Source organism: Pseudophryne corroboree, chromosome 3 (genome assembly GCF_028390025.1).
Source record: "Pseudophryne corroboree isolate aPseCor3 chromosome 3, aPseCor3.hap2, whole genome shotgun sequence".
In the NCBI taxonomy this organism is placed as follows: Eukaryota; Metazoa; Chordata; class Amphibia; order Anura; family Myobatrachidae; genus Pseudophryne; species Pseudophryne corroboree.
Window position 1 is genome coordinate 284,609,592 of NC_086446.1, and position 23,282 is coordinate 284,632,873.

Below are 23,282 nucleotides of genomic sequence, written 5' to 3' on the forward strand. Positions count from 1 at the left end.
AAGCCTGTCGGGGTCCGTGGATCTCAGCCGGCATTTTACCTCAGGCCAATATAATCCTTGTGAAGAGCGGGAAGACAGCGCTATTTTTGGGGCGGAGCTTCTCAGAGCGAACCCAGCAGCATTCAGCGCCATTTTCCTGCCTTCACAGCGCTGTCCAGGAAGAGCAAGTCCCTCCACAGCAACACCAGCTATCTCTCACGGTACCAAGGGGTTGTTGAAGGGGGGGGGGGGGGGGGTTGTAGGCTGCATAAAGCCTGTGTAACCTATTAAGGTGCATAGTCAGCGCTGGTATGGGTCTCCCTTTACATTAAAAGCGCTGTGTGTGGGTTGGCTCCAATCTCTGTGTCTCTCTTGCCGTTCTTGGGGGTGAAACTCTGTCTGTCCTCCGTGTGTGTGTGTGTGGTCTCCATTAAGCTATGTCCAGGGACTCTGTGTCATATGCTGCAGAGGATATGTCCTCTCAGGATGATCCCATTCCATGTAATCAGGATTGCACTGGTTTAGCACAGATACCAGCAAGGGAGCCTGAGTGGTTATCCTCTATCAAATCAATGATTTCTCAGATTTCAAATAGGGTTGCACAAAATGAATCTGCAACTCAGGCTTTACAGAACTCTATGGCAGTCTGGCCCAGTTCTGGTACCTCAGGGCTCCCCGCTGTATATTCACATAAACTTGCTCTTGCGCAGATCATGCAGGATGATACGCATACCGATTCTGACACTGCAGGCAGTGACGGGGATGTGTTGCGGGGGGCAGCATCTCTTGCTAAAGGGGTGCAGTTGATGATAGAGGCTATTAGAGATGTGTTGAATATTGCTGATACAACACCCGAGCAGGCGGAGGAGGCTTACTCCACTGAGAATAAGAAACCTCGCTAACCTTCCCTGCGTCAAAGGAATTAAATGCTATTTTTGAAAAGGCTTAGGAAAACTCGGATAAAAAATTCAAGATACTTAAAAGGGTTCTGGTGGCATTTCCTTTCCTGGTAGAGGATAGAAAAAAATGGGAAAACCCGCCTATTGTTGACGCGTCAGTATCCAGACTCTCAAAAATGGTGGTTTTACCTGTTCCAGGGATCTACCACCTTGAAAGAGCCGGCTGATCGCAAAATTGATAATACGCTCGAATCCATGTACACGGCTTCTGGGGCAATACTACGTCCCACTATTGCCAGTGCTTGGATTGCCAAAGCTATAGTAAAGTGGTCAGGCATGTTACTTGAAGATTTGGATACTATGGAGAAATGTGATGTTGAATTGTTTTTACGTAACATTCAGGATTCGGCAGGATTTCTGGTAGAATCCATGATAGACCTGGGTTCCATGGCTGCGGGAATTTCTTCCATGTCTGTATCAGCTCGTCGAGGACTGTGGACGCGGAATTCAGGAGAAGTGTGGAGACCCTACCCTACACGGGTCAGGCTCTCTTTGGGGAAGCGTTAGATGCGTGGATCTCCACGGCTACGGCTGGTAAGTCACCTTTTCTTCCCTCAGCTACACCTGCTCCGAAGAACTGCATCACAGCCCTTTCGGCCTACCAAGCCCAGAAAGGCCAAGCCGTCCAACACCTTCTTTCGGGGAGGTCGGCCCAAGTCCAAGAAACTTGCTGCTGCAGGTTTCCAGGAACAGAAACCTGCTTCAGGTACACCAAAATCCTCCGCATGACGGTGAACTGCACGACCCAGAGGTGGGGCCGGTGGGAGCGAGACTCAGGCATTTCAGTTACGTCTGGGTGTCGTCCGGCCTGGACCCCTGGGTGCAAGATATTGTGTCCCAGGGGTACAGGCTGGAATTTCAAAATCTCCCTCCTCACCGATTTTTCAAACCAGGCTTGCCAGCTCTGCTGGCAGACAGGACCGTCCTGCAAGAAGCCGTCCAGAAGTTGGTGGAGGCACAGGTCATTCTGCCAGTACCACCTCATATGCAAAACAAAGGTTACTATTCGAACCTTTTCGTGGTACCGAAACCGGATGGTTTGGTCAGACCCATTCTGAACCTAAAATCGCTAAACCCCTTTCTGAAGGAGTTCAAGTTCAAAATGGAGTCTCTAAGGGCGGTGATATAAGGTCTGGAAGAGGGGGAATTCCTGGTATCCCTGGATATCAAGGATGTGTACCTCCACATTCCGATTTGGCTGCTGCATCAGGCTTATCTCCACTTCACATTGTTGGACTGTCATTTCCAGTTCCAGGCCCTGCCATTCGGCCTTTCCACAGCGCCAAGGGTATTCACCAAGGTGATGGCGGCGATGATGGTTCTCCTCCGCATGCAGGGGGTGAACATAATTCCATATCTGGACGATCTGCTGTTACAATCATCGTCCAAGGAGATGCTGTTACGGTCCATAGCTCTCACGACCCAGCTTCTCAGGGAACATGGTTGGATCCTGAATCTGCCAAAATCCCATTTGGAACCAACCAGGAGGTTGTCCTTTCTGGGAATGATCCTCGACACGGAAGTGCAGAGGGTGTTTCTTCCAGAGGAAAAAGCGTTGGTGATTCAAACGATGGTCCGGGATGTCCTGAAGCCAACCCGGGTGTCGGTTCATCAGTGCATTTGCCTTTTGGGAAAGATGGTGGCCTCTTATGAGGCTCTGCAGTATGGGAGGTTTCACGCTCGGTCCTTCCAACTGGATCTCCTGGACAAGTGGTCGAGATCCCATCTACACATGCACCAGAGAATACGTCTGTCGCCAATGGCCAGGATTTCACTCCTCTGGTGGCTGCAATTACCTCACCTTCTGGAGGGCCGCAGGTTTGGGATTCAGGACTGGATCCTTCTAACCACGGATGCAAGTCTCTGGGGCTGGGGCGTAGTCACTCAAGGGGATACCTTCCAAGGAAGGTGGTCAAGTGTGGAAACCGGCCTGCCGATAAACATTCTGGAACTAAGAGCCATCTACAACGGTCTTCTCCAAGCGGCCCATCTTCTGAGAAATCGGGCCATTCAAGTGCAGTCGGGCAATGTGACAACAGTGGCTTACATAAACCGACAGGGCGGAATGAAGAGCAGAGCTGCAATGTCAGAGGTAACAAGAATCATCCTCTGGGCAGAAAAACACGCGTTGGCGCTGTCAGCAATCTTCATTCCGGGGGTAGACAACTGGGAAGCGGACTTCCTCAGCAGACACGATCTCCATCCTTGGGAGTGGGGTCTCCATCCGGAGGTGTTCAAGGAGGTAACAGATCTTTGGGGTGTACCCCAAATTGACATGATGGCCTCTCGTCTCAACAAGAAGCTTTGGCGGTATTGTTCCAGGTCGAGGGACCCGCAAGCAGTGGCGGTGGACGCCCTAGTGACTCCGTGGGTGTTCCAGTCAGTGTACGTGTTTCCTCCACTTCCACTCATTCCAAGAGTTCTCAAACTCATAAGAAGAACAAGAGTTCAGGCAATCCTCATTGCTCCGGACTGGCCAAGAAGGGCTTGGTACGCGGATCTTCTGGATCTACTGCTAGAAGATCCGAGGCCTCTTCCTCTTCGGGAAGACCTGCTGTAGCAGGGGCCATTCGCCTATCAAGACTTACCACAGCTATGTTTGACAGCATGGAGGTTGAACGCCTGATACTAGCTCGGAAGGGTATTCCGAACAAGGTTATTCCTACCCTGATACAGGCTAGGAAAAGAGTAACGTCAAAACATAACCATCGTATTTGGAAAAAATATGTATCTTGGTGCGAGTCCAAGAAGCTTCCCTCGGTGGAGTTTCAACTGGGATGTTTTCTCCTCTTCCTGCAAACAGGTGTGGCTATGGGCCTGAGGTTAGGATCCATAAAATTCCACATTTCGGCTCTATCCATTTTCTTCCAGAAACAGTTGGCTGCCCTCCCTGAGGTTCAGACTTTTTTGAAGGGAGTTCTGCACATCCAACCTCCCTTTGTACCGCCTACGGCGCCATGGGATCTTAACGTGGTGTTGCAGTTTCTCCAATCTGACTGGTTTGAGCCTCTTCAGGAGGTTGAGGTCAAAATAGGATTTTGGTACTTACCGGTAAATCCTTTTCTCCTAGTCCGTAGAGGATGCTGGGAACTCCAAAAGGACCATGGGGTATAGACAGGATCCGCAGGAGCTTGGGCACACTGAAAAGACTTAAACTGGGTGTGAACTGGCTCCTCCCTCTATGCCCCTCCCCCAGACCTCAGTTATAGGAACTGTGCCCAGGAGAGACGGACATTTTGAGGAAAGGATTTTTGTGTAAACTAAGGGCTACAAACATACCAGCCCACACCACAAACATACCGTACAACCGGAGTAACAGTAAACCAGATAACAGTATGAAATAACAACAGCAACAAGCTGAAAACCAGAAATACACAACCCATGTCTAAACCACGTTAATCAACAAGAATATACTGCAAGTAACAGTCCGCACTGGGACGGGCGCCCAGCATCCTCTACGGACTAGGAGAAAAGGATTTACCGGTAAGTACCAAAATCCTATTTTCTCTTATGTCCTAGAGGATGCTGGGGACTCCAAAAGGACCATGGGGTTTATACCAAAGCTCCAGACCGGGCGGGAGAGTGCGGACGACTCTGCAGCACCGACTGAGCAAACGCAAGGTCCTCATCAGCCAGGGTATCAAACTTATAGAACTTAGCAAAAGTGTTTGAACCCGACCAGGTGGCTGTAAAGCTGTAAAGCTGTAAAGCCGAGACGCCTCGAGCAGCCGCCCAAAACGAGCCAACTTTCCTGGTAGAATGGGCTTTCACTGACCTCCGCACCGGTAGCCCTGCCGAAGAATGAGCCTGCTGAATCGTACTACAAATCCAGCGTGCAATAGTCTGTTTCGAAGCAGGATGACCAATCTTATTAGAAGCATACAGGACAAACAGCTCCTCAGTTTTCCTGGCAATAGCCGTTCTGGCGACGTAGATCTTCAAAGCTCTCACCACATCCAGAGACTTTGGAACCGCCACAGCATCCGTAGGTTGGTTAATGTGAAACGAAGACACCACCTTCGGTAAAAATTGTTGACGAGTCCTCAATTCCGCCGTATCTGAATGAAAAATCAAGTACGGGCTTTTATGAGGTAAGGCCGCCAACTCAGACACTCGCCTGGCAGACGCCAGTGCCAACAACATGACTACCTTCCAGGTGAGAAACTTCAACTCAACCTTACGCAAAGGTTCAAACCAGGGAGACATGAGAAACTGGAAGACCACGTCAAGATCCCATGGAGCCACAGGAGGCACAAACGGAGGATTGATATGCAATACTCCTTTCACAAACGTCTGAACCTCAGGGAGGACAGCTAATTCCTTTTGAAAGAAAATAGACAATGCCGAAATCTGCACTTTGATGGAGCCCAATTTCAGGCCTGCATCTACACCTGCCTGCAAAAAGTGGAGAAAACGACCCAAATGAAAATCTTCCGCAGGAGCCATTTTAATCTCACACCAGGAAACATACTTCTTCCAAATACGGTGATAATGTTTCGCCGTAACCTCCTTCCTAGCCTTAATGAGAGTAGGAATGACCTCCCCGGGAATACCCTTACGAGCTAAAATCTGGCGCTCAACTTCCATGCCGTCAAACGCAGCCGCGGTAAGTCTGGAAACACGCACGGACCCTGCAACAACAGGTCCTCTCTTAGAGGAAGCGGCCAAGGATCTTCCACAAGTAATTCCTGAAGATCCGGATACCAGGCCCTTCTTGGCCAATCTGGAACGACGAGAATCGCCTGAACCCTTGCTCGACGAATGATCCCCAGTACCTTTGGAATGAGAGGAAGTGGAGGGAACACATACACCGACTTGAACACCCACGGAGACACCAGGGCGTCCACCGCGCTGGCTTGGGGGTCTCTTGACCTGGAACAATACCTTGGGAGCTTCTTGTTGAGACGAGACGCCATCATGTCGATCAACGGAATTCTCAAACGCTTCGTCACCTCCGCAAAAACCTCTTGGTGAAGAGCCCACTCTCCCGGATGGAGATCGTGTCTGCTGAGGAAATCTGCTTCCCAGTTGTCCACTCCCGGTGGGAAGACTGCTGACAGGGCGCTCACGTGTTGTTCCGCCCAGCGAAGGATTCTTGTGGCCTCCGCCATTGCCGCCCTGCTCCTTGTTCTGCCTTGACGGTTTATATGTGCCACCGCTGTGATGTTGTCTGACTGTACCAGGACAGATCGACCCTGAAGAAGGCTTCTTGCTTGTAGCAGGCCGTTGTAAATGGCTTTTAACTCGAGAACATATATGTGGAGAGACGCCTCCTGGAGCGACCATCTCCCCTGGAAGTTTCTTCCTTGGGTGACAGCACCCCAGCCCCGGAGACTTGCATCTGTTGTCAGAAGCACCCAGTCCAGGATACCGAAGCGGCGTCCTTCTAGGAGGTGAGAACTTTGTAGCCACCACAGGAGAGAAATTTTGGCTCTTGGAGATAAACTTATCTTCCGGTGAATGTGCAGGTGAGACCCGGACCATTTGCTCAGCAAATCCCACTGAAACACCCGGGCATAAAACCTGCAAAACGGAATGGCTTCGTACGCCGCAACCATTTCCCCCAGAACCCGAGTACAGTGATGGATGGACACACTCTTCGGCCGCAAAAGTTCCCTGACCATCGACTGCAGTTCTAGAGCTTTTTCTTCTGGAAGAAATACTCTTCATAACTCCGTGTCTAGAATCATGCCCAGAAAAGACAGCCGAGTGGCCGGAATCAACTGAGATTTCGGCAAATTTAGTACCCAACCGTGCTGTCGCAGCACCAACAGTACCAAATTCACACTCCTCAGCAACCGTTCCTTGGACCTCGCCTTTATCAGGAGATCGTCCAAGTACGGGATAATTGTAACCCCTTGCCTGCGAAGGAGAACCATAATTTTTGCCATGACCTTGGTGAAAATCCTCGGGGCCGTGGAAAGCCCAAACGGCAACGTCTGAAATTGGTGATGAGAATCCTGTACCGCAAACCGTAGGAAAGCTTGATGCGGAGGATATATCGGGACGTGTAAGTAGGCATCCTTTATGTCGACTGACGCCATAAAGTCCCCCCCTTCTAGGCTGGCAATCACCGCTCGAAGAGATTCCATCTTGAACTTGAAAACTTTCAAGTATGGATTGAGGGACTTTAGGTTCAGAATCAGTCTGACCGAACCGTCCGGTTTCGGCACCACAAAAAGGCTCGAGTAGAACCCCTCCCCCCCGTTGAGACGGGGGAACGGGAACAATGACCCTCTGATGACACAACTTTTGTATTTCTGCCAGCACCACCTCCCTGTCCGAAAGAGACACTGGCAGGGCCGACATGAAAAACCGGTGAGGGGGCGTCTCCTGAAACTCCAGCCTGTAACCCTGAGATGCAATCTCTAGAACCCACGGATCCAGGTCCGATTGAACCCAGACCCGACTGAAGAACTGCAGACAGCCCCCCACCGGTTCGGACTCCCCCAGGGAAGCCCCAGCGTCATGCGGTGGACTTGGTAGCGGCAGGGGCGGACTTCTGGTCCTGGGCGCCTGACACTGCAGGCGACTTCTTTCCCCTTCCTCTACCTTTTGAAGCGAGAAAGGACGAACCTTTTCCTCGCCTGTATTTATTCGGACGAAAGGACTGCATCTGCTGATGTGGTGGCTTTTTGTGTTGTGTGGGAACATAGGGAAGAAAAGACGACTTACCCGCAGTCGCGGTAGAAACCAGGTCAGCCAAGCCGTCCCCAAACAGGACATTACCTTTGAAGGGTAACGCTTCCATAGCTCTCTTGGAATCGGCATCAGCATTCCATTGATGGATCCACAGCGCCCTCCTGGCCGAAATCGACATGGCATTGGCTCTTGACCCCAAGAGACCAACATCCCTCGCCGCATCCTTCAGGTAATCTGCAGCGTCCTTGATATAACCAAGAGTCAAAAGAACAGTATCTTTATCAAGGGTATCCATATCAGCAGCTAAATTCTCAGCCCATTTAGCAATAGCACTACTCACCCATACCGACCCACAGCAGGTCTGAGCAACGCACCCGTATTAGTGAAAATGGACTTCAGAGACGTCTCCAGATTGCGATCCGCCGGATCCTTGAGAGCTGCCGTGTCAGGAGACGGAAGCGCCACCTTCTTAGACAAACGAGATAAAGCTTTATCAACATTAGGAGACGCCTCCCATTTTCCCCTATCAATAGAGGGGAAAGGATACGCCATGTAAATCCTCTTGGGAATCTGACACCTCTTGTCCGGCGACTCCCAAGCCTTTTCACAAAGAGTATTCATCCCATGAGAGGGGGGGAAACTGCACCTCAGGTTTTTTCTCTTTAAACAAGCAAATCCTTGTTTCCTGTACGGCAGGTTCCTCAGAAATGCGCAACACTTCCTTTATGGCAACAATCATGTACTGAATACTCTTAACTAATCTCGGATGTAAAGGAGCCTCAGTGAAGTCGACATCGGACTCAGAATCCGTGTCGGTATCAGTATCTACCACTTGAGTAAACGGCCGCTTTATCGACCCCGAAGGGGTCTGTACCTGCGACAAAGCATCCTCCATGGATTTTTTCCACACCTGTGTCTGTGACTCAGATTTATCTAATCTCTTTGATAAAGAAGCCACATTAGATTTAATTGTATTCAACAGTGCAAGTAAATCAGAGCCAACTCCAGACCCGCATCTGCCCCCCCAATAACCTCCACCGGTGAATAACATTCAGCCTCAGACATGTCGACACGGAGTATCGACCCACTGACTCACACACACAATGCCTCAGCCAGGGAACAGGCCCACAAGGAAGCTTGGATAGAGAAACACAGAGGGAGTATGCCAGCTCACACCCCAGCGCCCATATATCCCCCCAACGAATATATGTACCAGCGCTGCCTCAATAACACCAAATCTGCACCAGCTACTGTGACGCGCCCCCCCCCCCCCCCCCTGATAAGCTCCCCGTTACTTTAGTGGAGCTTGTGGAGGTCCCGGACCAGCGTCTCCTGCATGCCGCGTGTGAGGAAAAAATGGCGCCTGTGAGCCGCGCGGCTAAGCTCCGCCCCCTCCCGGCGCGCATCAGCACGCCAAGTTCAAAATCCTGAAAATGCCGGCCCTACAAACCTCAGTAACATGCTGCCCAGGGCGCCCCCCAGCGCCCTGCACCCTGTGAGTGCCGATGGAGGAAGTGTCTGTGTGGGAGCATGTACCTGGTTACTGAAGTCTTCTGCCGTCCTGAAGTCTTCTGTTCTTCTCATACTCACCCGACTTCTGTCTTCTGGCTTCTGTGAGGGGGGTGACGGCGTGGCTCCGGGAACAAGCAGCTAGGCGCACCAAGTGATCGAACACTCTGGAGCTAATGGTGTCCAGTAGTCGAGAAGCAGAGCCCTTAAACTAAGAAGAAGTAGGTCTGCTTCTCTTCCCTCACTCCCACGATGCAGGGAGCCTGTAGCCAGCAGGTCTCCCTGAAAATAAAAAACCTACCAAAAGTCTTTTCCAGAGAAACTCAGGAGAGCTCCCCTAGTGAGTGTCCAGTCAGTCCTGGGCACAAAGTCTAACTGAGGTCTGGGGGAGGGGCATAGAGGGAGGAGCCAGTTCACACCCAGTTTAAGTCTTTCCAGTGTGCCCAAGCTCCTGCGGATCCCGTCTATACCCCATGGTCCTTTAGGAGTCCCCAGCATCCTCTAGGACGTAAGAGAAATTTCTTACATGGAAGGCTGTCACTTTGTTGGCTTTAGCTTCTGCTAGACGTGTGTCGGAGTTGGGGGCTTTGTCCTGTAAAAGCCCATACTTGATCTTCCATGAAGATAGAGCTGAGCTCTGGACACATCAGCAGTTTCTTCCGAAGGTTGTGTCGGCATTTCATATCAACCAACCTATTGTGGTGCCAGTGGCTACTGACTCCTCAACTTCTTCAAAGTCCTTGGATGTTGTAAGGGCCCTGAAAATCTAGGTGAAGAAGACTGCTCGTCACAGAAAATCGGACTCTCTGTTTGTCTTATATGATCCTAAGAAAATTGGGTGTCCTGCTTCTAAGCAGACGATCTCTCGCTGGTTCAGGTTCACTATCCAGCATGCGTATTCTACGGCAGGATTGCCGTGTCCTACGTCTGTTAAGGCCCACTCTACTTGTAAGGTGGGGTCTTCCTGGGCGGCTGCCCGGGGTGTCTCGGCGTTACAACTTTGCCGAGCAGCAACTTGGTCTGGGTCGAACACGTTTGCAAAGTTCTACAAGTTCGAGTTTTTGGCCTCTTAGGACCTGAAGCTTGGTCTATCAGTTCTGCAGGAGCCTCCGTGTCCTCCCTCCCGTTCTGGGAGCTTTGGTACATCCCCATGGTGCTAATGTGGACCCCAGCATCCTCTAGGACGTAAGAGAAAATAGGATTTTGCTTACCTACCGGTAAATCCTTTTCTCGTAGTCCGTAGAGGATGCTGGGCGCCCGCCCAGCGCTTCGTTTTCCTGCAGTTGTTATCTAGTTCAGTACAACTTTGTTTGGTTACGTACTGCATTATTACTTGGTAAGTAATGTTTCAGCAGTTGCTGAGTTTTCAAGCTAGTTAGCTTGATGTGCCTTGTATAAGTGAGCTGGTGTGAATCTCGCCACTATCTGTGTATAATCCTTCTCTCGAAGATGTCCGTCTCCTCGGGCACAGATTCTAGACTGAGTCTGGTAGGAGGGGCATAGACGAAGGAGCCAGCCCACACTCTCAAACTCTTAAAGTGCCAATGGCTCCTGGTGGACCCATCTCTTCACCATGGTACTAATGTGGACCCCAGCATCCTCTACGGACTACGAGAAAAGGATTTACCGGTAGGTAACCAAAATCCTAATTTTACCCTTCATGCACGTGCAATGCGTTCACAGTGCATGCGCAGTCTGCTGATAATTGCTCACAGCGTGCAAACTCACATTTGCAAACGGTAGTGAATCAGGTCCATTTGTCCAAATATAGGAAAATAGCTGACCTATTAAAGTGAAATTGCCTCATATTCACAATGGGGGCATGCTGTTTTGAATTTATAAATTAAATTAATGAGAATGTGGAATATCAATTTACTAGAAACTAGAGACTTATATGATATGTACTAAGCACTGGAGAGTGATAAAGTGGAGAGAGCTCTTAACTGCCACATTACAGGCCGACTTTGAAAAATGACAGGAGATTATTGGTTGGTACTTTATCTCTTTCCACTTTCTCAATCTCCAATGCTTTGTACATCTGTCCCATGTACTAGTCAACTGGCTGCATACTCTTATTAGCTTAATCCACAAAATGGCTGCCTCAGTGATGTCACTAAAGTAGTCAGTTTATGTATTAAACTAATAATCCAATTCACTAGAAACTAGTCACGACACTGAGGCACACATGCTGCATCACACTATTACATTTTGCTGTTGACTGGAGGGTTTCCTCAGTACTGCTTGAACTTTGTGTTTCTCCCAGTTCCTATGTTATGCATATTGTTTTGTGTATATGTTGGTCATGAGATATCTTGTGGTTGTACCGTACTTTGCCTCATTTGTTTTTGTGTTTGTGGCCTGCTATTTCTGGTTTGTTCTTTTCTGAAAGAGGTGTTTTTAGGACTAAAATAATAACAGTTGTGCCGTGTTCTGTAAATGGTGCTGAAAGCATTTCTGTTCACTTCTCCCTTCATGCTTAGAAGCAAAATTACTTTTTACAGTCGTGACTTGAGCACCAAAGACCATATAATTTCTCCCCAAAACCAAATAAGAAAATATTGCCATTATGCTCACTATTATATTCAATATACATAAATCGTAGTCCTTCAAAAATGCAAAAAAAATCCTTGTATTTCCTCATAATCATTGAAATTTAAAGGGGTCATCTTTCATTTCAGAGTGCGCCTCAGTTAGTTCCCAGTCATTCATACCCATGACTAGTCAGTTCTGCAGTATGATGCAGCTGTAAGAATCACAATAAACCACGGGCCACTCCAGAATTAAAATAGTATACAAACCAAGAGTGAATTAGTGACCATAAGAAATTTGTGTAGACATGTTTATGTAATAAAAGTCTCATGTGGTTTTCTCTGTATCCTTTTCACAGGCTAATCCCACCGCTCAACCAGCTGGACCTTCTGCGGAACCTGAAAAGCAAATCAGGACTAACATTCAGGTCAGATGTGCCAGTGGGGGGAGTAAGGTGTCATGCATGCATAGTGCTGAATCATTGTGCACGTGTTAAGTCATAGTTCTCCTTACAGTGATAAATTATGCTTTATTACTTTGCAACTTGAAACCCTACAGAATAAAAGATGCATTGGATGACATTAATCTCAACAAAATCAACTATATATTACTACTCAACTGGGTGCCCATAACATGCGCACTGAGATTCAGAGGGCAGCGCACACATGCAGTGAGGAAATATGGAGGCGCTATGAAGGGCGGGTACATTGGGAATGAACAGAGGCCAGTGGCTGGGTCACTGAGGCAAGGCATGGGGCATCTCCTTTAACCTTCCTGCCTCAAGAGAATAGACCCCTCTACCTCCACCGTGCTCAGGCATAACATAACTGGCACACTAGCGGGTGCCCAGGCATAGTCTGCTGGCATCAAACAAGTTAAGGCTTTGACCTTGGATCCTTCACTTGAAGGACTAATTCCTGTGAATGGGAATAAACTAATGGCATAGTCTGGGGAGAGAGACATTCAGCTACGCCAAACGAGAAAAACACAGAAATTGGAAGGCTACAGGCGAGATTTGGAGACAACTTAGTGCCTTTGACAGGAGATCCCGAGGATCAGCCATACATGCTACGTTACTGTCAATTTTTTTTATTTTTTATAATATGTTGAACAGCTGAAAGAAGAAAGACTCTAAAGCAGGCATGTCCAAACTGCGGCCCTCCAGCTGTTGAGAAACTACACATCCCAGAATGCCCTGACACAGCTTCAGCATTCTCTGACAGCAAAACTGTGTCAGGGCATGCTGGGATGTGTAGTTTCTCAACAGCTGGAGGGCCGCAGTTTGGACATGCCTGCTCTAAAGGAAAAACAGGAAACATTTTACATTCTAGTAACCTAGCAGATGACAGGTCCAAAATACTAGTACCTTTTTATGATTTTGCCATGTAACATTAAATAAATGTAACGTTTTACTTTATTTTTTCCATACACAAACACTTGTATAGTTTCTCTGCATTTAGCTGGTTGTCTAATATTTAGAGTATTGACACCTGTGTATTTAATTATATTGAGGGAGGAGGACAAAACATTTTTGAATGCCAGAGCTCTGACCCCTGTTGTGTCCGGAGCATTAGCGCATTGATGAGACGGCTGTAATTAATGCTGCATGACATTTTCTTTGTCTGCGTATAAACTGTACTGCGTGCAAAGAACAAAAACAAAGGTGTTGTGGAGTTCTGTGACATTTCTAGACCTCCGCTTTGGAGGACTGAATGCAAAGGAGCACTTGTACAGAGTTAGGAGGTTTGGAGTGTTGTGAGACAGAGATTTAGGTCTTACACAAAATGTAAAAAAATGTATGCATAGGCTTACTTACTGTAAGGGGTATATTCATTTCGTGACGTTTTTTCTGACAGTTGGAAAAACTGCACTTTTCGACATTTTTACGTCGAATTTGCATTTAACCTATTCAATGACAGTGCGGACTTTTCAACTGTTGAAAAAACGGCATTTATCGGGAAAACTCACCGACCCTCGTGTTTCTGTTGAAAACACGTCTGTTTTCAACAGTTTTTCGCTGATGCAGATTCGACTTGTAATCAAGTCGAATCTGCATTTATCGGAATGCTGCCCGTTTCTGGTCAGCATTGAATAGTCACATGTCTGAGAGGATCCGACATCAATTCAATATAATTTGCGATGTAAAAAAGTAAAATAATTCCTAGGTTGCAGTACCCCTTCATCCTGTGAGGGCTTCCAAATACTTCACCTGTTGATGACGTCCTGACTTTTAGTCAGCCATATAAGATACCAGTTCTGTATTCTGTTTCATCATTAGCCAAGGTCTTGCACTTTACAGTCTCGGACATTCTGTGCATTATTTAATCCATGTGACCTTTCTGTGAAAAAAGGGCAGAAGTAGCTTTTGCAGTGCAAATGCACATTTTTGTTCAGCTTCTGAGGTGATCAGTATGCGGTTTCCATGGCTACAGGCGAGTGTGGTTACCATACCGACGCCTCCTTCTCCGTCGGTGACTCATGTATTCCTAGCATTTGATGTATGTGAGGTGAACGCTGAGGAGCGAGAATAGATGCTCTCTAACTCCCCAATGGACAAACAGAGCACGGAATTAATATCCATTCCCCCTTCTGCTAATATGTGTATAACATTAAATCAGTGGTCATATAGGAATTATATTGCATGTCTGAGTGTGTTTGCAAGGAATTAAGAAAATCTGCCTGGTTTTGAGATCCACCTATTATATTATAGTTTGTTTATGAGCACCATCAGCATCCGTTGTGTGGTTAAAATAAGATATTGGGGATTGAACAGTCATCTAATTGGCTGAACTAATATGCAGGTGTTCTGTAATTTATCAATTCGGAAGGGATTATTGACCTAACTAGTCCTTTGTGCCTTATGGTCAGTGATGTCAGTAATTCATAGTAAATTGATAATCTAAATATAGGATTATCTAACGAAAGGGATGCCTCTGCTGATTCTGTTGGTAATGAGATAATGCTACTCTGTTGTTTTGGTAGGAGGTTTTGTAATGTGTTTCTTGAAAGAGTCAAACAAGTAGACAATACACAGGTGAACAAATAGTGGGTTCTGATAGAAGTCAACTAACTGTAAGTTCCAACCAATAACAATAGCAATATAGGTTATGAAGTACAAAGAAAAGAGTCACAGGGAAATAAAAAGCTCAGATAACAAAGAGCCATGGAAACATATGTGCACTGACTGAGATAAAGAATGGGAATTTACCGGTTTCTAACTGGAAGCAATATTAAGTTATGTGCACTGACTGAGATAAAGAATGGGAATTTACCCCTATCTAACGGGAAGCAATATTAAGTTAAAAAGAAAAATTGTTGATAAACCTTAAGACTCCAAGAAGTACTAAGTGGGTGTGGGGTACACAGGGTCATACTAGCCGACGGGTACAGGGTAAATCCCGGTGGTCTCACACCTCTCTCTAATGTAAGGTTCCAGACTGTTCACTTGAATTATACATTGTTACACCATTGGAGGGTCTTTTACATGGAAGTATATGATTGGAGAGAGATAAAGTACCAAAAAACAGGTATCCCCTAGCACACGGAATGACATCAGCAACAACATTTGAGAACTACATGGTGGTAGATAATTCAGAGATCTCAGATGCATATATTTGATATGGTAAGTCTCCAGGCCAACTGTTATGCACACCAGTGCCTGCAGGAAAGTACTAGTGTCAGAACTGTTATGCACTCCAGTGTCTGCAGGAATGTACTGGTGTTTGAACTGTTATGCAAAACAAATGGACTCACAGACAAACTGGGGAATATGACATAACGTACACAGAAGGTGATAGGGTAACAAAATACACACACAGTGAACAGAGAAGCCCAGAGGCTAAGGAACTGGGTATCTCCCTTGTATTAGAACTGCTCAGATGTAAAAAGCAAGATGTTGTGTTTTAATACGTAGAGAACCCGAAATGCTGTTGCTAAGGGCAACAGCAAAACCCTAAAGGGTTACCAACGGGTGTGGCAGTAAACTCCTTGGTCAGAGATGGAATGATAGACACAAGGAGAGCCTCCACAATCCTGATTCTCACTTGCAGTGCACAGGTTTAAGCTTACTGCCACTAAACTGACCCCTGACACCTAGCACAGTGAGACAGGATTAGACAGGCAAGTGTTAGAATACAGCCGCAAACTTGCTAAGTTCACAGAGTAATAACAGAACCCCAGCAAGCTAAACGACTGACTCCAGTCTTACTGCTAGGTCTGGATTGGCAGAGTGTAATACCAAATCCCCAGGCCTATTTGCAGTAAGCAACAAACAAATACAAAGCTACACAGTACTGGCTAACTTTCATGAACTGACTAACCAACAGAGATTCAGCAGCATCTGCTTACCCTGAAAAGAGGCCTTATAAAGCAGGTGCTGTCCACGCCCCACTCAGACCTCACAGACTGTGAGCACAAAAACCAGCACCGGATCCCCTGCCGTGCACAGAGCCTATAACCACTGCACAGCAAAAGACCCGAACCGGAGTATCAGCTGCGCTCAGGTTACTCCACTAGCACTTGTCTCCCGGTTGCCATGACGACGTGGCAGCACAGGGCAGGAGACCCTAACAGTACCCCCCCTCTGACGAGGGGTCAAAGAACCCCTACCACCGGGTTTATCGGGGAACTGCGAGAAGAAAGAGCGTATCAGTCTGGGGGCATGAAGATCACAACTGTGCACCCACGACCGCTCCTCCGGGCCATACCCCTTCCAGTGCACCAAAAATGACAGCCGACCCCGAACCACCTTGGAGTCAAGAATCCTTTCAACAACAAACTCCCTCTGGCCACGTATCAGAAGAGGGGAAGGTCTTCCACTGGAAGAAGGATTACTAATCGCCCGTTTTAAAAGGGAACAATGAAATGTTTTATTGATACCCAAAGAACGGGGCAGATCTAACTGAAATGCCACCGGATTGATAACCCTGGTGATCTTATAAGGGCCGATGAACCGGGGCCCTAACTTATGAGATGGCTGTCTCAACTTCAAATTCTTGGTAGACAACCAGACGAAGTCTCCTAATTTGAAGCTGCAGGGTCTTTTCCGCTTATCAAAAACCCTTTTGGTCACTAATGACACAGACACAAGGGCTTTCTTCACTTTCCGCCAAATACCTCTAAGGACCGAAACCACAGAGGAACCACCAGGCGTGGAGTCCAGGGGGTCAAAAGAATTGGCCTTAGGATGATGCCCATACACACAAAGGAAGGGAGAGATCCCTGTAGCAGAGTGAGCCGCGTTGTTATAGGCAAACTCCGCCATGGACAGATGAGCAACCCAGTCAGTCTGACACTTGGAGACATAACACCTGAGGAACTGCTCCAAGGACTGGTTCACCCTTTCAGTCTGCCCATTAGACTGCGGATGGTAGCCTGACGACAAGCTGACAGAAATCTGGAGATCGGAACAAAATGCCCTCCAGAATTTGGCCACAAACTGGGATCCGCGGTCAGAGACCACATCAAGTGGCAACCCGTGGAGACGCACAACATGCAGCATAAATAATTCAGACAGGCGTCTGGCTGATGGCAGCCCAACCAGTGGAACGAAGTGCGCCATCTTCGAAAACCTGTCAACGACAACCCAGATGGCTGTCATCCCCGAGGATTTGGGCAAGTCCACCACAAAATCCATTGAAATGTGGGTCCATGGCTTAGATGGGATAGAGAGTGGATGTAATGGGCCAACAGGAACCCCTCTAGGAGTCTTATTTCGGGCACAGATGTCACATGCCCGAACCCACTGATCCACATCCTTAGCCACCGAGGGCCACCACACCGCCCTAGATAGCAACTCCCGAGTTCTGGCAATACCCGGGTGACCTGCCGACTTCTTGGCATGGAATTCCAGGAACACTCGCTGTCTTAACCTAGGAGGCACAAACAAAAGACCTACCGGAAGGTCTGGAGGAGCCTGCTCCTGTGCTCTAAGGACTAATGATAAGAGGTCCTGGGTAATGCCCACTTTAATACATGATGGGGAAACAATGGGCAACGGCTCCTCGGTGGTCTCCTGGATTGGAGCAAAACTCCGCGAGAGCGCATCAGCCTTGATGTTTTTTGACCCAGGGCGATATGTTATCAAAAAATTAAAGCGAGCAAAAAACAAAGCCCATCGTGCCTGCCTGGCATTGAGACGCTTCGCTGACTCTAAATATGCCAGATTCTTATGGTCAGTGAGAATTGAGACCACAAACTTAGCCCCCTCAAGCCAGTGTCTCCACTCCTCGAGTGCATCCTTAATAGCCAACAATTCCCGGTTACCCACGTCATAATTCATCTCGGCAGGCGAAAATTTACGGGAAAAGTAAGCACAGGGATGAAGGCGATTATCAGACACTCCCATCTGAGAAAGCACTGCCCCAATACCCATCTCAGAGGCATCCACCTCCACCACAAAAGGACGCTCTGGATCTGGGTGTCGCAGCACCTTGGCCGAAACAAATGCCCTTTTGAGACGGGCAAAAGCCGCTTTAGCCTCACAAGACCAGTGAGCAACATCCACCCCTTTCTTAGTGAGTGCCACCAAGGGCGCCACTATAGACGAAAATCCAGCGATAAATCGTCTATAAAAATTTGCAAAGCCCAGGAAACGCTGAAGCGCCTTCAAACTAGTGGGCTGCACCCAATCCAGGACTGCCTGTACCTTGGAACCCTCCATTTGGAAACCTTCTGGGGAGATAATATATCCTAGAAATGCGATTTGCTGAACTTCAAATTCGCACTTCTCCTCCAGCTTCGCCCCAAGCCGGTGGTCTCTGAGTTTCTGGAGGACTAAGCGTACATGCTTCCGATGTTCCTCCAGGGAATGGGAGAAGATTAGGATGTCATCTAAGTATACAACTAAGAATCTATCCAAATATTCCCTGAGCACATCATTCATGAAATCCTGGAAGACTGCCGGGGCATTACAGAGCCCAAAAGGCATCACCAAATATTCATAATGCCCTGAGTGGGTATTAAAGGCAGTCTTCCATTCATCCCCCTCTCTTATTCGGATTAGATTGTACGCACCGCGTAGGTCAATCTTAGAAAAAATGGTGGCAGTACGAAGCTGGTCAAACAAGACCGAAATGAGAGGCAGTGGGTATGAGTTTTTAATCGTGATACGGTTCAATTCCCTGAAGTCGATGCAGGGTCGCAACGAACCGTCCTTTTTACCCACGAAGAAGAACCCCGACCCAACTGGAGACTGTGAAGGTCTGATAAATCCCTTAGCCAAGTTCTCCTGAATGTACTCTGCCATAGCCTGAGTCTCAGGACGTGACAGGGAGTACAACCTGCTCTTGGGAAGCTTAGCATTTGGCAACAAATCAATGGCACAGTCATAGGGGCGATGGGGAGGTAGTACCTCTGCAACTTTTTTGGAGAACACGTCCGCAAAATCTGCATAACACCCTGGCAATCCTGGCAAACTTAGCTGCGAGAGCCTGACTGGAAGGCTCAAGCAACTCCTGAAACAATCAGTACCCCAACTAAGAATCTCCCCAGAGACCCAGTCAAATTGAGGATTGTGGGCCCTTAACCAGGGTAACCCCAACACCAATGGGGCAAAAGTACAGACAGTCACATAAAAGGACAATTTTTCAGAGTGTGTGGCTCCAATAAACAAAGAAATCTGGCTAGTGCAAGAGGTAATTTTACCTTGGGATAATGGTTCCCCGTTTAACCCACAAATCTCAATTTCCGATGCCAAGGGTACTAAGGGAACAGAGTGTTTTAGGGCGAATTGGCGGTCCATAAAAACCCCGTCGGCCCCACTGTCCACAAAGGCCTCAGTCTTGACAGTTTGACTGAGGATCTTCAAGGTCACCGGAATGATAAAAGTCTTCTTGGGAAATTCTGACTTCTGGCCTGACAGGATATTTCCCATCACCCTCAGGCCCTGAAGTTTTCCGGCTTTTCTGGGCATGATACTACCACATGACCTTTATTCCCACAGTACAAACACAACCCCTGCTGTCTCCTCCGCGTCTTCTCACGCGAGGAGAGGCGGGTAGCCCCAATCTGCATAGGCTCCTCAGAAAATTCCTCAGAGTCTGAGGTTCCCTTGGGAAGGAAGGAAATCTCAGTCTCCCTTTCAAGCCTACGCTCTCTCAGCCGTCTATCCACCCGGATGGATAACTGCATGAGCTGATCCAAGCTATCAGGCAAGGGATATTGTACCAGTTGGTCCTTTATCTGGTTAGAAAGACCTCTTCGGTACTGGTGTCTCAGGGCTGGGTCATTCCACTGGGTATCATGGGCCAACCTCCGAAACTCCGTACAGTAAACCTCAACTGGCCTTCGCCCTTGCTTAAGGATCGAAATCTGAGCCTCGGCTGAGGCCGTCTTGTCAGGGTCATCATACAACATGCCCAGTGCCGTAAAAAAAGCATCAACACTTTTAAGCGACGGACAGTCAGGCTGCAACCCATATGCCCAGACCTGTGGGTCTCCTTGTAGCAAGGAAATCACTATGCCCACCCGCTGAATCTCCGACCCAGAAGACTGAGGCCTAAGCCGGAAGTATAGCTTGCAGCTCTCCTTGAAACAAAAGAACTGCGAGCGATCTCCAGAAAAACGATCCGGGAGATTTACTTTCGGCTCCTTAACCCCTGCAGGTGCTGCTGCTGCGGGAGCTCCGCCAGCAGCCTGGGAGGTGTGCATTTTAATGGACAAATCATTAAATTGCCGAGTCAGGACCTGCACCTGATCGACCACCTGTTGCAACGTATTTTGAGGGGTATGCTCCATATTCCCACAAAATTTCAACAGGAGTATTAGGCTGCTGAATATGTTATGCACACCAGTGCCTGCAGGAAAGTACTAGTGTCAGAACTGTTATGCACTCCAGTGTCTGCAGGAATGTACTGGTGTTTGAACTGTTATGCAAAACAAATGGACTCACAGACAAACTGGGGAATATGACATAACGTACACAGAAGGTGATAGGGTAACAAAATACACACACAGTGAACAGAGAAGCCCAGAGGCTAAGGAACTGGGTATCTCCCTTGTATTAGAACTGCTCAGATGTAAAAAGCAAGATGTTGTGTTTTAATACGTAGAGAACCCGAAATGCTGTTGCTAAGGGCAACAGCAAAACCCTAAAGGGTTACCAACGGGTGTGGCAGTAAACTCCTTGGTCAGAGATGGAATGATAGACACAAGGAGAGCCTCCACAATCCTGATTCTCACTTGCAGTGCACAGGTTTAAGCTTACTGCCACTAAACTGACCCCTGACACCTAGCACAGTGAGACAGGATTAGACAGGCAAGTGTTAGAATACAGCCGCAAACTTGCTAAGTTCACAGAGTAATAACAGAACCCCAGCAAGCTAAACGACTGACTCCAGTCTTACTGCTAGGTCTGGATTGGCAGAGTGTAATACCAAATCCCCAGGCCTATTTGCAGTAAGCAACAAACAAATACAAAGCTACACAGTACTGGCTAACTTTCATGAACTGACTAACCAACAGAGATTCAGCAGCATCTGCTTACCCTGAAAAGAGGCCTTATAAAGCAGGTGCTGTCCACGCCCCACTCAGACCTCACAGACTGTGAGCACAAAAACCAGCACCGGATCCCCTGCCGTGCACAGAGCCTATAACCACTGCACAGCAAAAGACCCGAACCGGAGTATCAGCTGCGCTCAGGTTACTCCACTAGCACTTGTCTCCCGGTTGCCATGACGACGTGGCAGCACAGGGCAGGAGACCCTAACACCAACATCATGGCGTCTCTGATGTCGGAGGTCCCTAATACTAAGTCTAATGTGCGGAACCCCACAAGCCGGTGAAGTCTAGTCACCCCAGGGTTGAACACCAGTAAGAAGCTAGGGTGTTTGCAGCTACAAACATTTTATTACTGTCCAGAGAGATAAAGTACCAACCATGGTATCTAAAGCTGGCCAAGACTCCGGGATAGATGTATTATCTGCCATTATGGGGAAGAAGTGGCATCAGCGCACATTATCTGCACTGATACCGCTTCTCCCCCATGTATTTCTATGCTGGTGTGTGCTAAATGAGAGGGGCGCATATCAGCACTGCTATATTTAAGACCGATGTGCTGGGCATTGACCGTTCCGACACCTGCAGCTATCAATTTCAACAGCTGCAGGTGACTTTGCCCATTCACAGCCACTGTAGTGACTACCGGGCTGCATGTGAGATTTTGCGCATGTACACTGAGCCAGCCTAGGAGGGAAGACACAGTGCATCAGCAATACATACAATGAAACATACGGAAATTAGAGAAAGTAAAGAGAAAAAAAAGAAAGAAAATTTCTGGAACCGGACCCAACAATGTATATACAGGTTGAGTATCCCTTATCCAAAATGCTTGGGACCAGAGGTATTTTGGATATCGGATTTTTCCGTATTTTGGAATAATTGCATACAATAATGAGATATCATGGTGATGGGACCTAAATATAAGCACAGAATGCATTTATGTTACATATACACCTTATACACACAGCCTGAAGGTAATTTTAGCCAATATTTTTTATAACTTTGTGCATTAAACAAAGTGTGTCTACATTCACACAATTCATTTATGTTTCATATACACCTTATACACACAGCCTGAAGGTCATTTAATACAATATTTTTAATAACTGTGTATTAACCAAAGTTTGTGTACATTGAGCCATCAAAAAACAAAGGTTTCACTATCTCACTCTCACTCAAAAAAGTCCGTATATCGGAATATTCCGTATTTCCCGAATATTTGGATATGGGATACTCAACCTGTATTTCAAAAGGAAATTGGCGGGTCCTGGAGAATAATGCGTGTCTCCTACCAGAAGGTATTACGAAAGCACTGAAGTATAGCCTCTTTAGTAGAATTCAGAAGAAACTCCTATGTAACTTTCCCAATGCTTCAGTCTGTGATCTGTATGGTCTTATCAATGAGCTAAATAAGAGAAGTGTTTGATTGCTCTTATGTTGGGCTTTAACAGCACCTGTTACCTACAGGGGCCCATTTTATGTGCTCAACATAAAGAAGGTAGCCTATCAATTCAGTAGAGATCAGTGTTGTCTCTGATACATAGGGAATTTATTGGCTGCCTTCATACATTCCATTATGTGTGGGGTCAGTAGGTAAGTTACTGGTTATAATTTCCAGATAAATAGCTCTCACGGGCAATAATGTAGTATTGCATCCTGTCTGAGAAATTATTTCTGTATAGCTGCTGCTTCTAACTAAATTTAATGAAAAGTCCAATATATTTAGATGTTCTGTCTATGCCAGATAAGTAAAATGCAAACATGCTTTCGGGGTATAACATGTGTGACTTTAGTATTGCATTGAAATTTCAATATCATCAGGCATTTGAGGTTAGTGGTATTAAGGTTTGTAGGATAGGATATGAGAGAGGAAGATAATTTAGTTTGCAACCTGCAGCCTCTCATAGGCCACCATCTCAATTTATGAAAGAGATACCTATTTTCTAATGTGCTTTTGCTAAACTAATAGAAGTGTTGCCTTGAATGATGGGACCCACTGTAAGCGTTCCAGATATTAAAAGAAGGCTCCGTGTCCTGAAATCTTACAAATAGAATAGTTATTTTTTTTGTTATTGTGACTTACCTTGTCTTTACATAACTTTTTTTCTTGCCACACAACTGTACACACTACCTCATATTATAACATCACAATCCATGGCGGATTTT

At 47.2% G+C, this 23,282-nt stretch overlaps 1 protein-coding gene and 1 long non-coding RNA gene across 5 annotated transcripts in view; one reads left to right on the top strand and one right to left on the bottom strand.

Moving 5' to 3' along the window:
- Positions 1–23,282, top strand: part of KCNQ2 (potassium voltage-gated channel subfamily Q member 2) — a 251,808-nt gene that overhangs the window by 182,708 nt on the left and 45,818 nt on the right. For all 4 annotated transcript variants that reach the window (XM_063959228.1, XM_063959230.1, XM_063959229.1 and 1 more), the window contains one exon: positions 11,977–12,045. In XM_063959228.1, the coding sequence (XP_063815298.1) occupies positions 11,977–12,045 (69 nt within the window). The remainder of the gene's footprint in view (positions 1–11,976; positions 12,046–23,282) is intronic.
- Positions 11,915–23,282, bottom strand: part of LOC135055325 (uncharacterized) — a 36,596-nt gene continuing 25,228 nt past the window's right edge. Inside the window, exon 2 of the long non-coding RNA XR_010243717.1 lies at positions 11,915–12,016. This is a non-coding gene — a long non-coding RNA (uncharacterized LOC135055325). The remainder of the gene's footprint in view (positions 12,017–23,282) is intronic.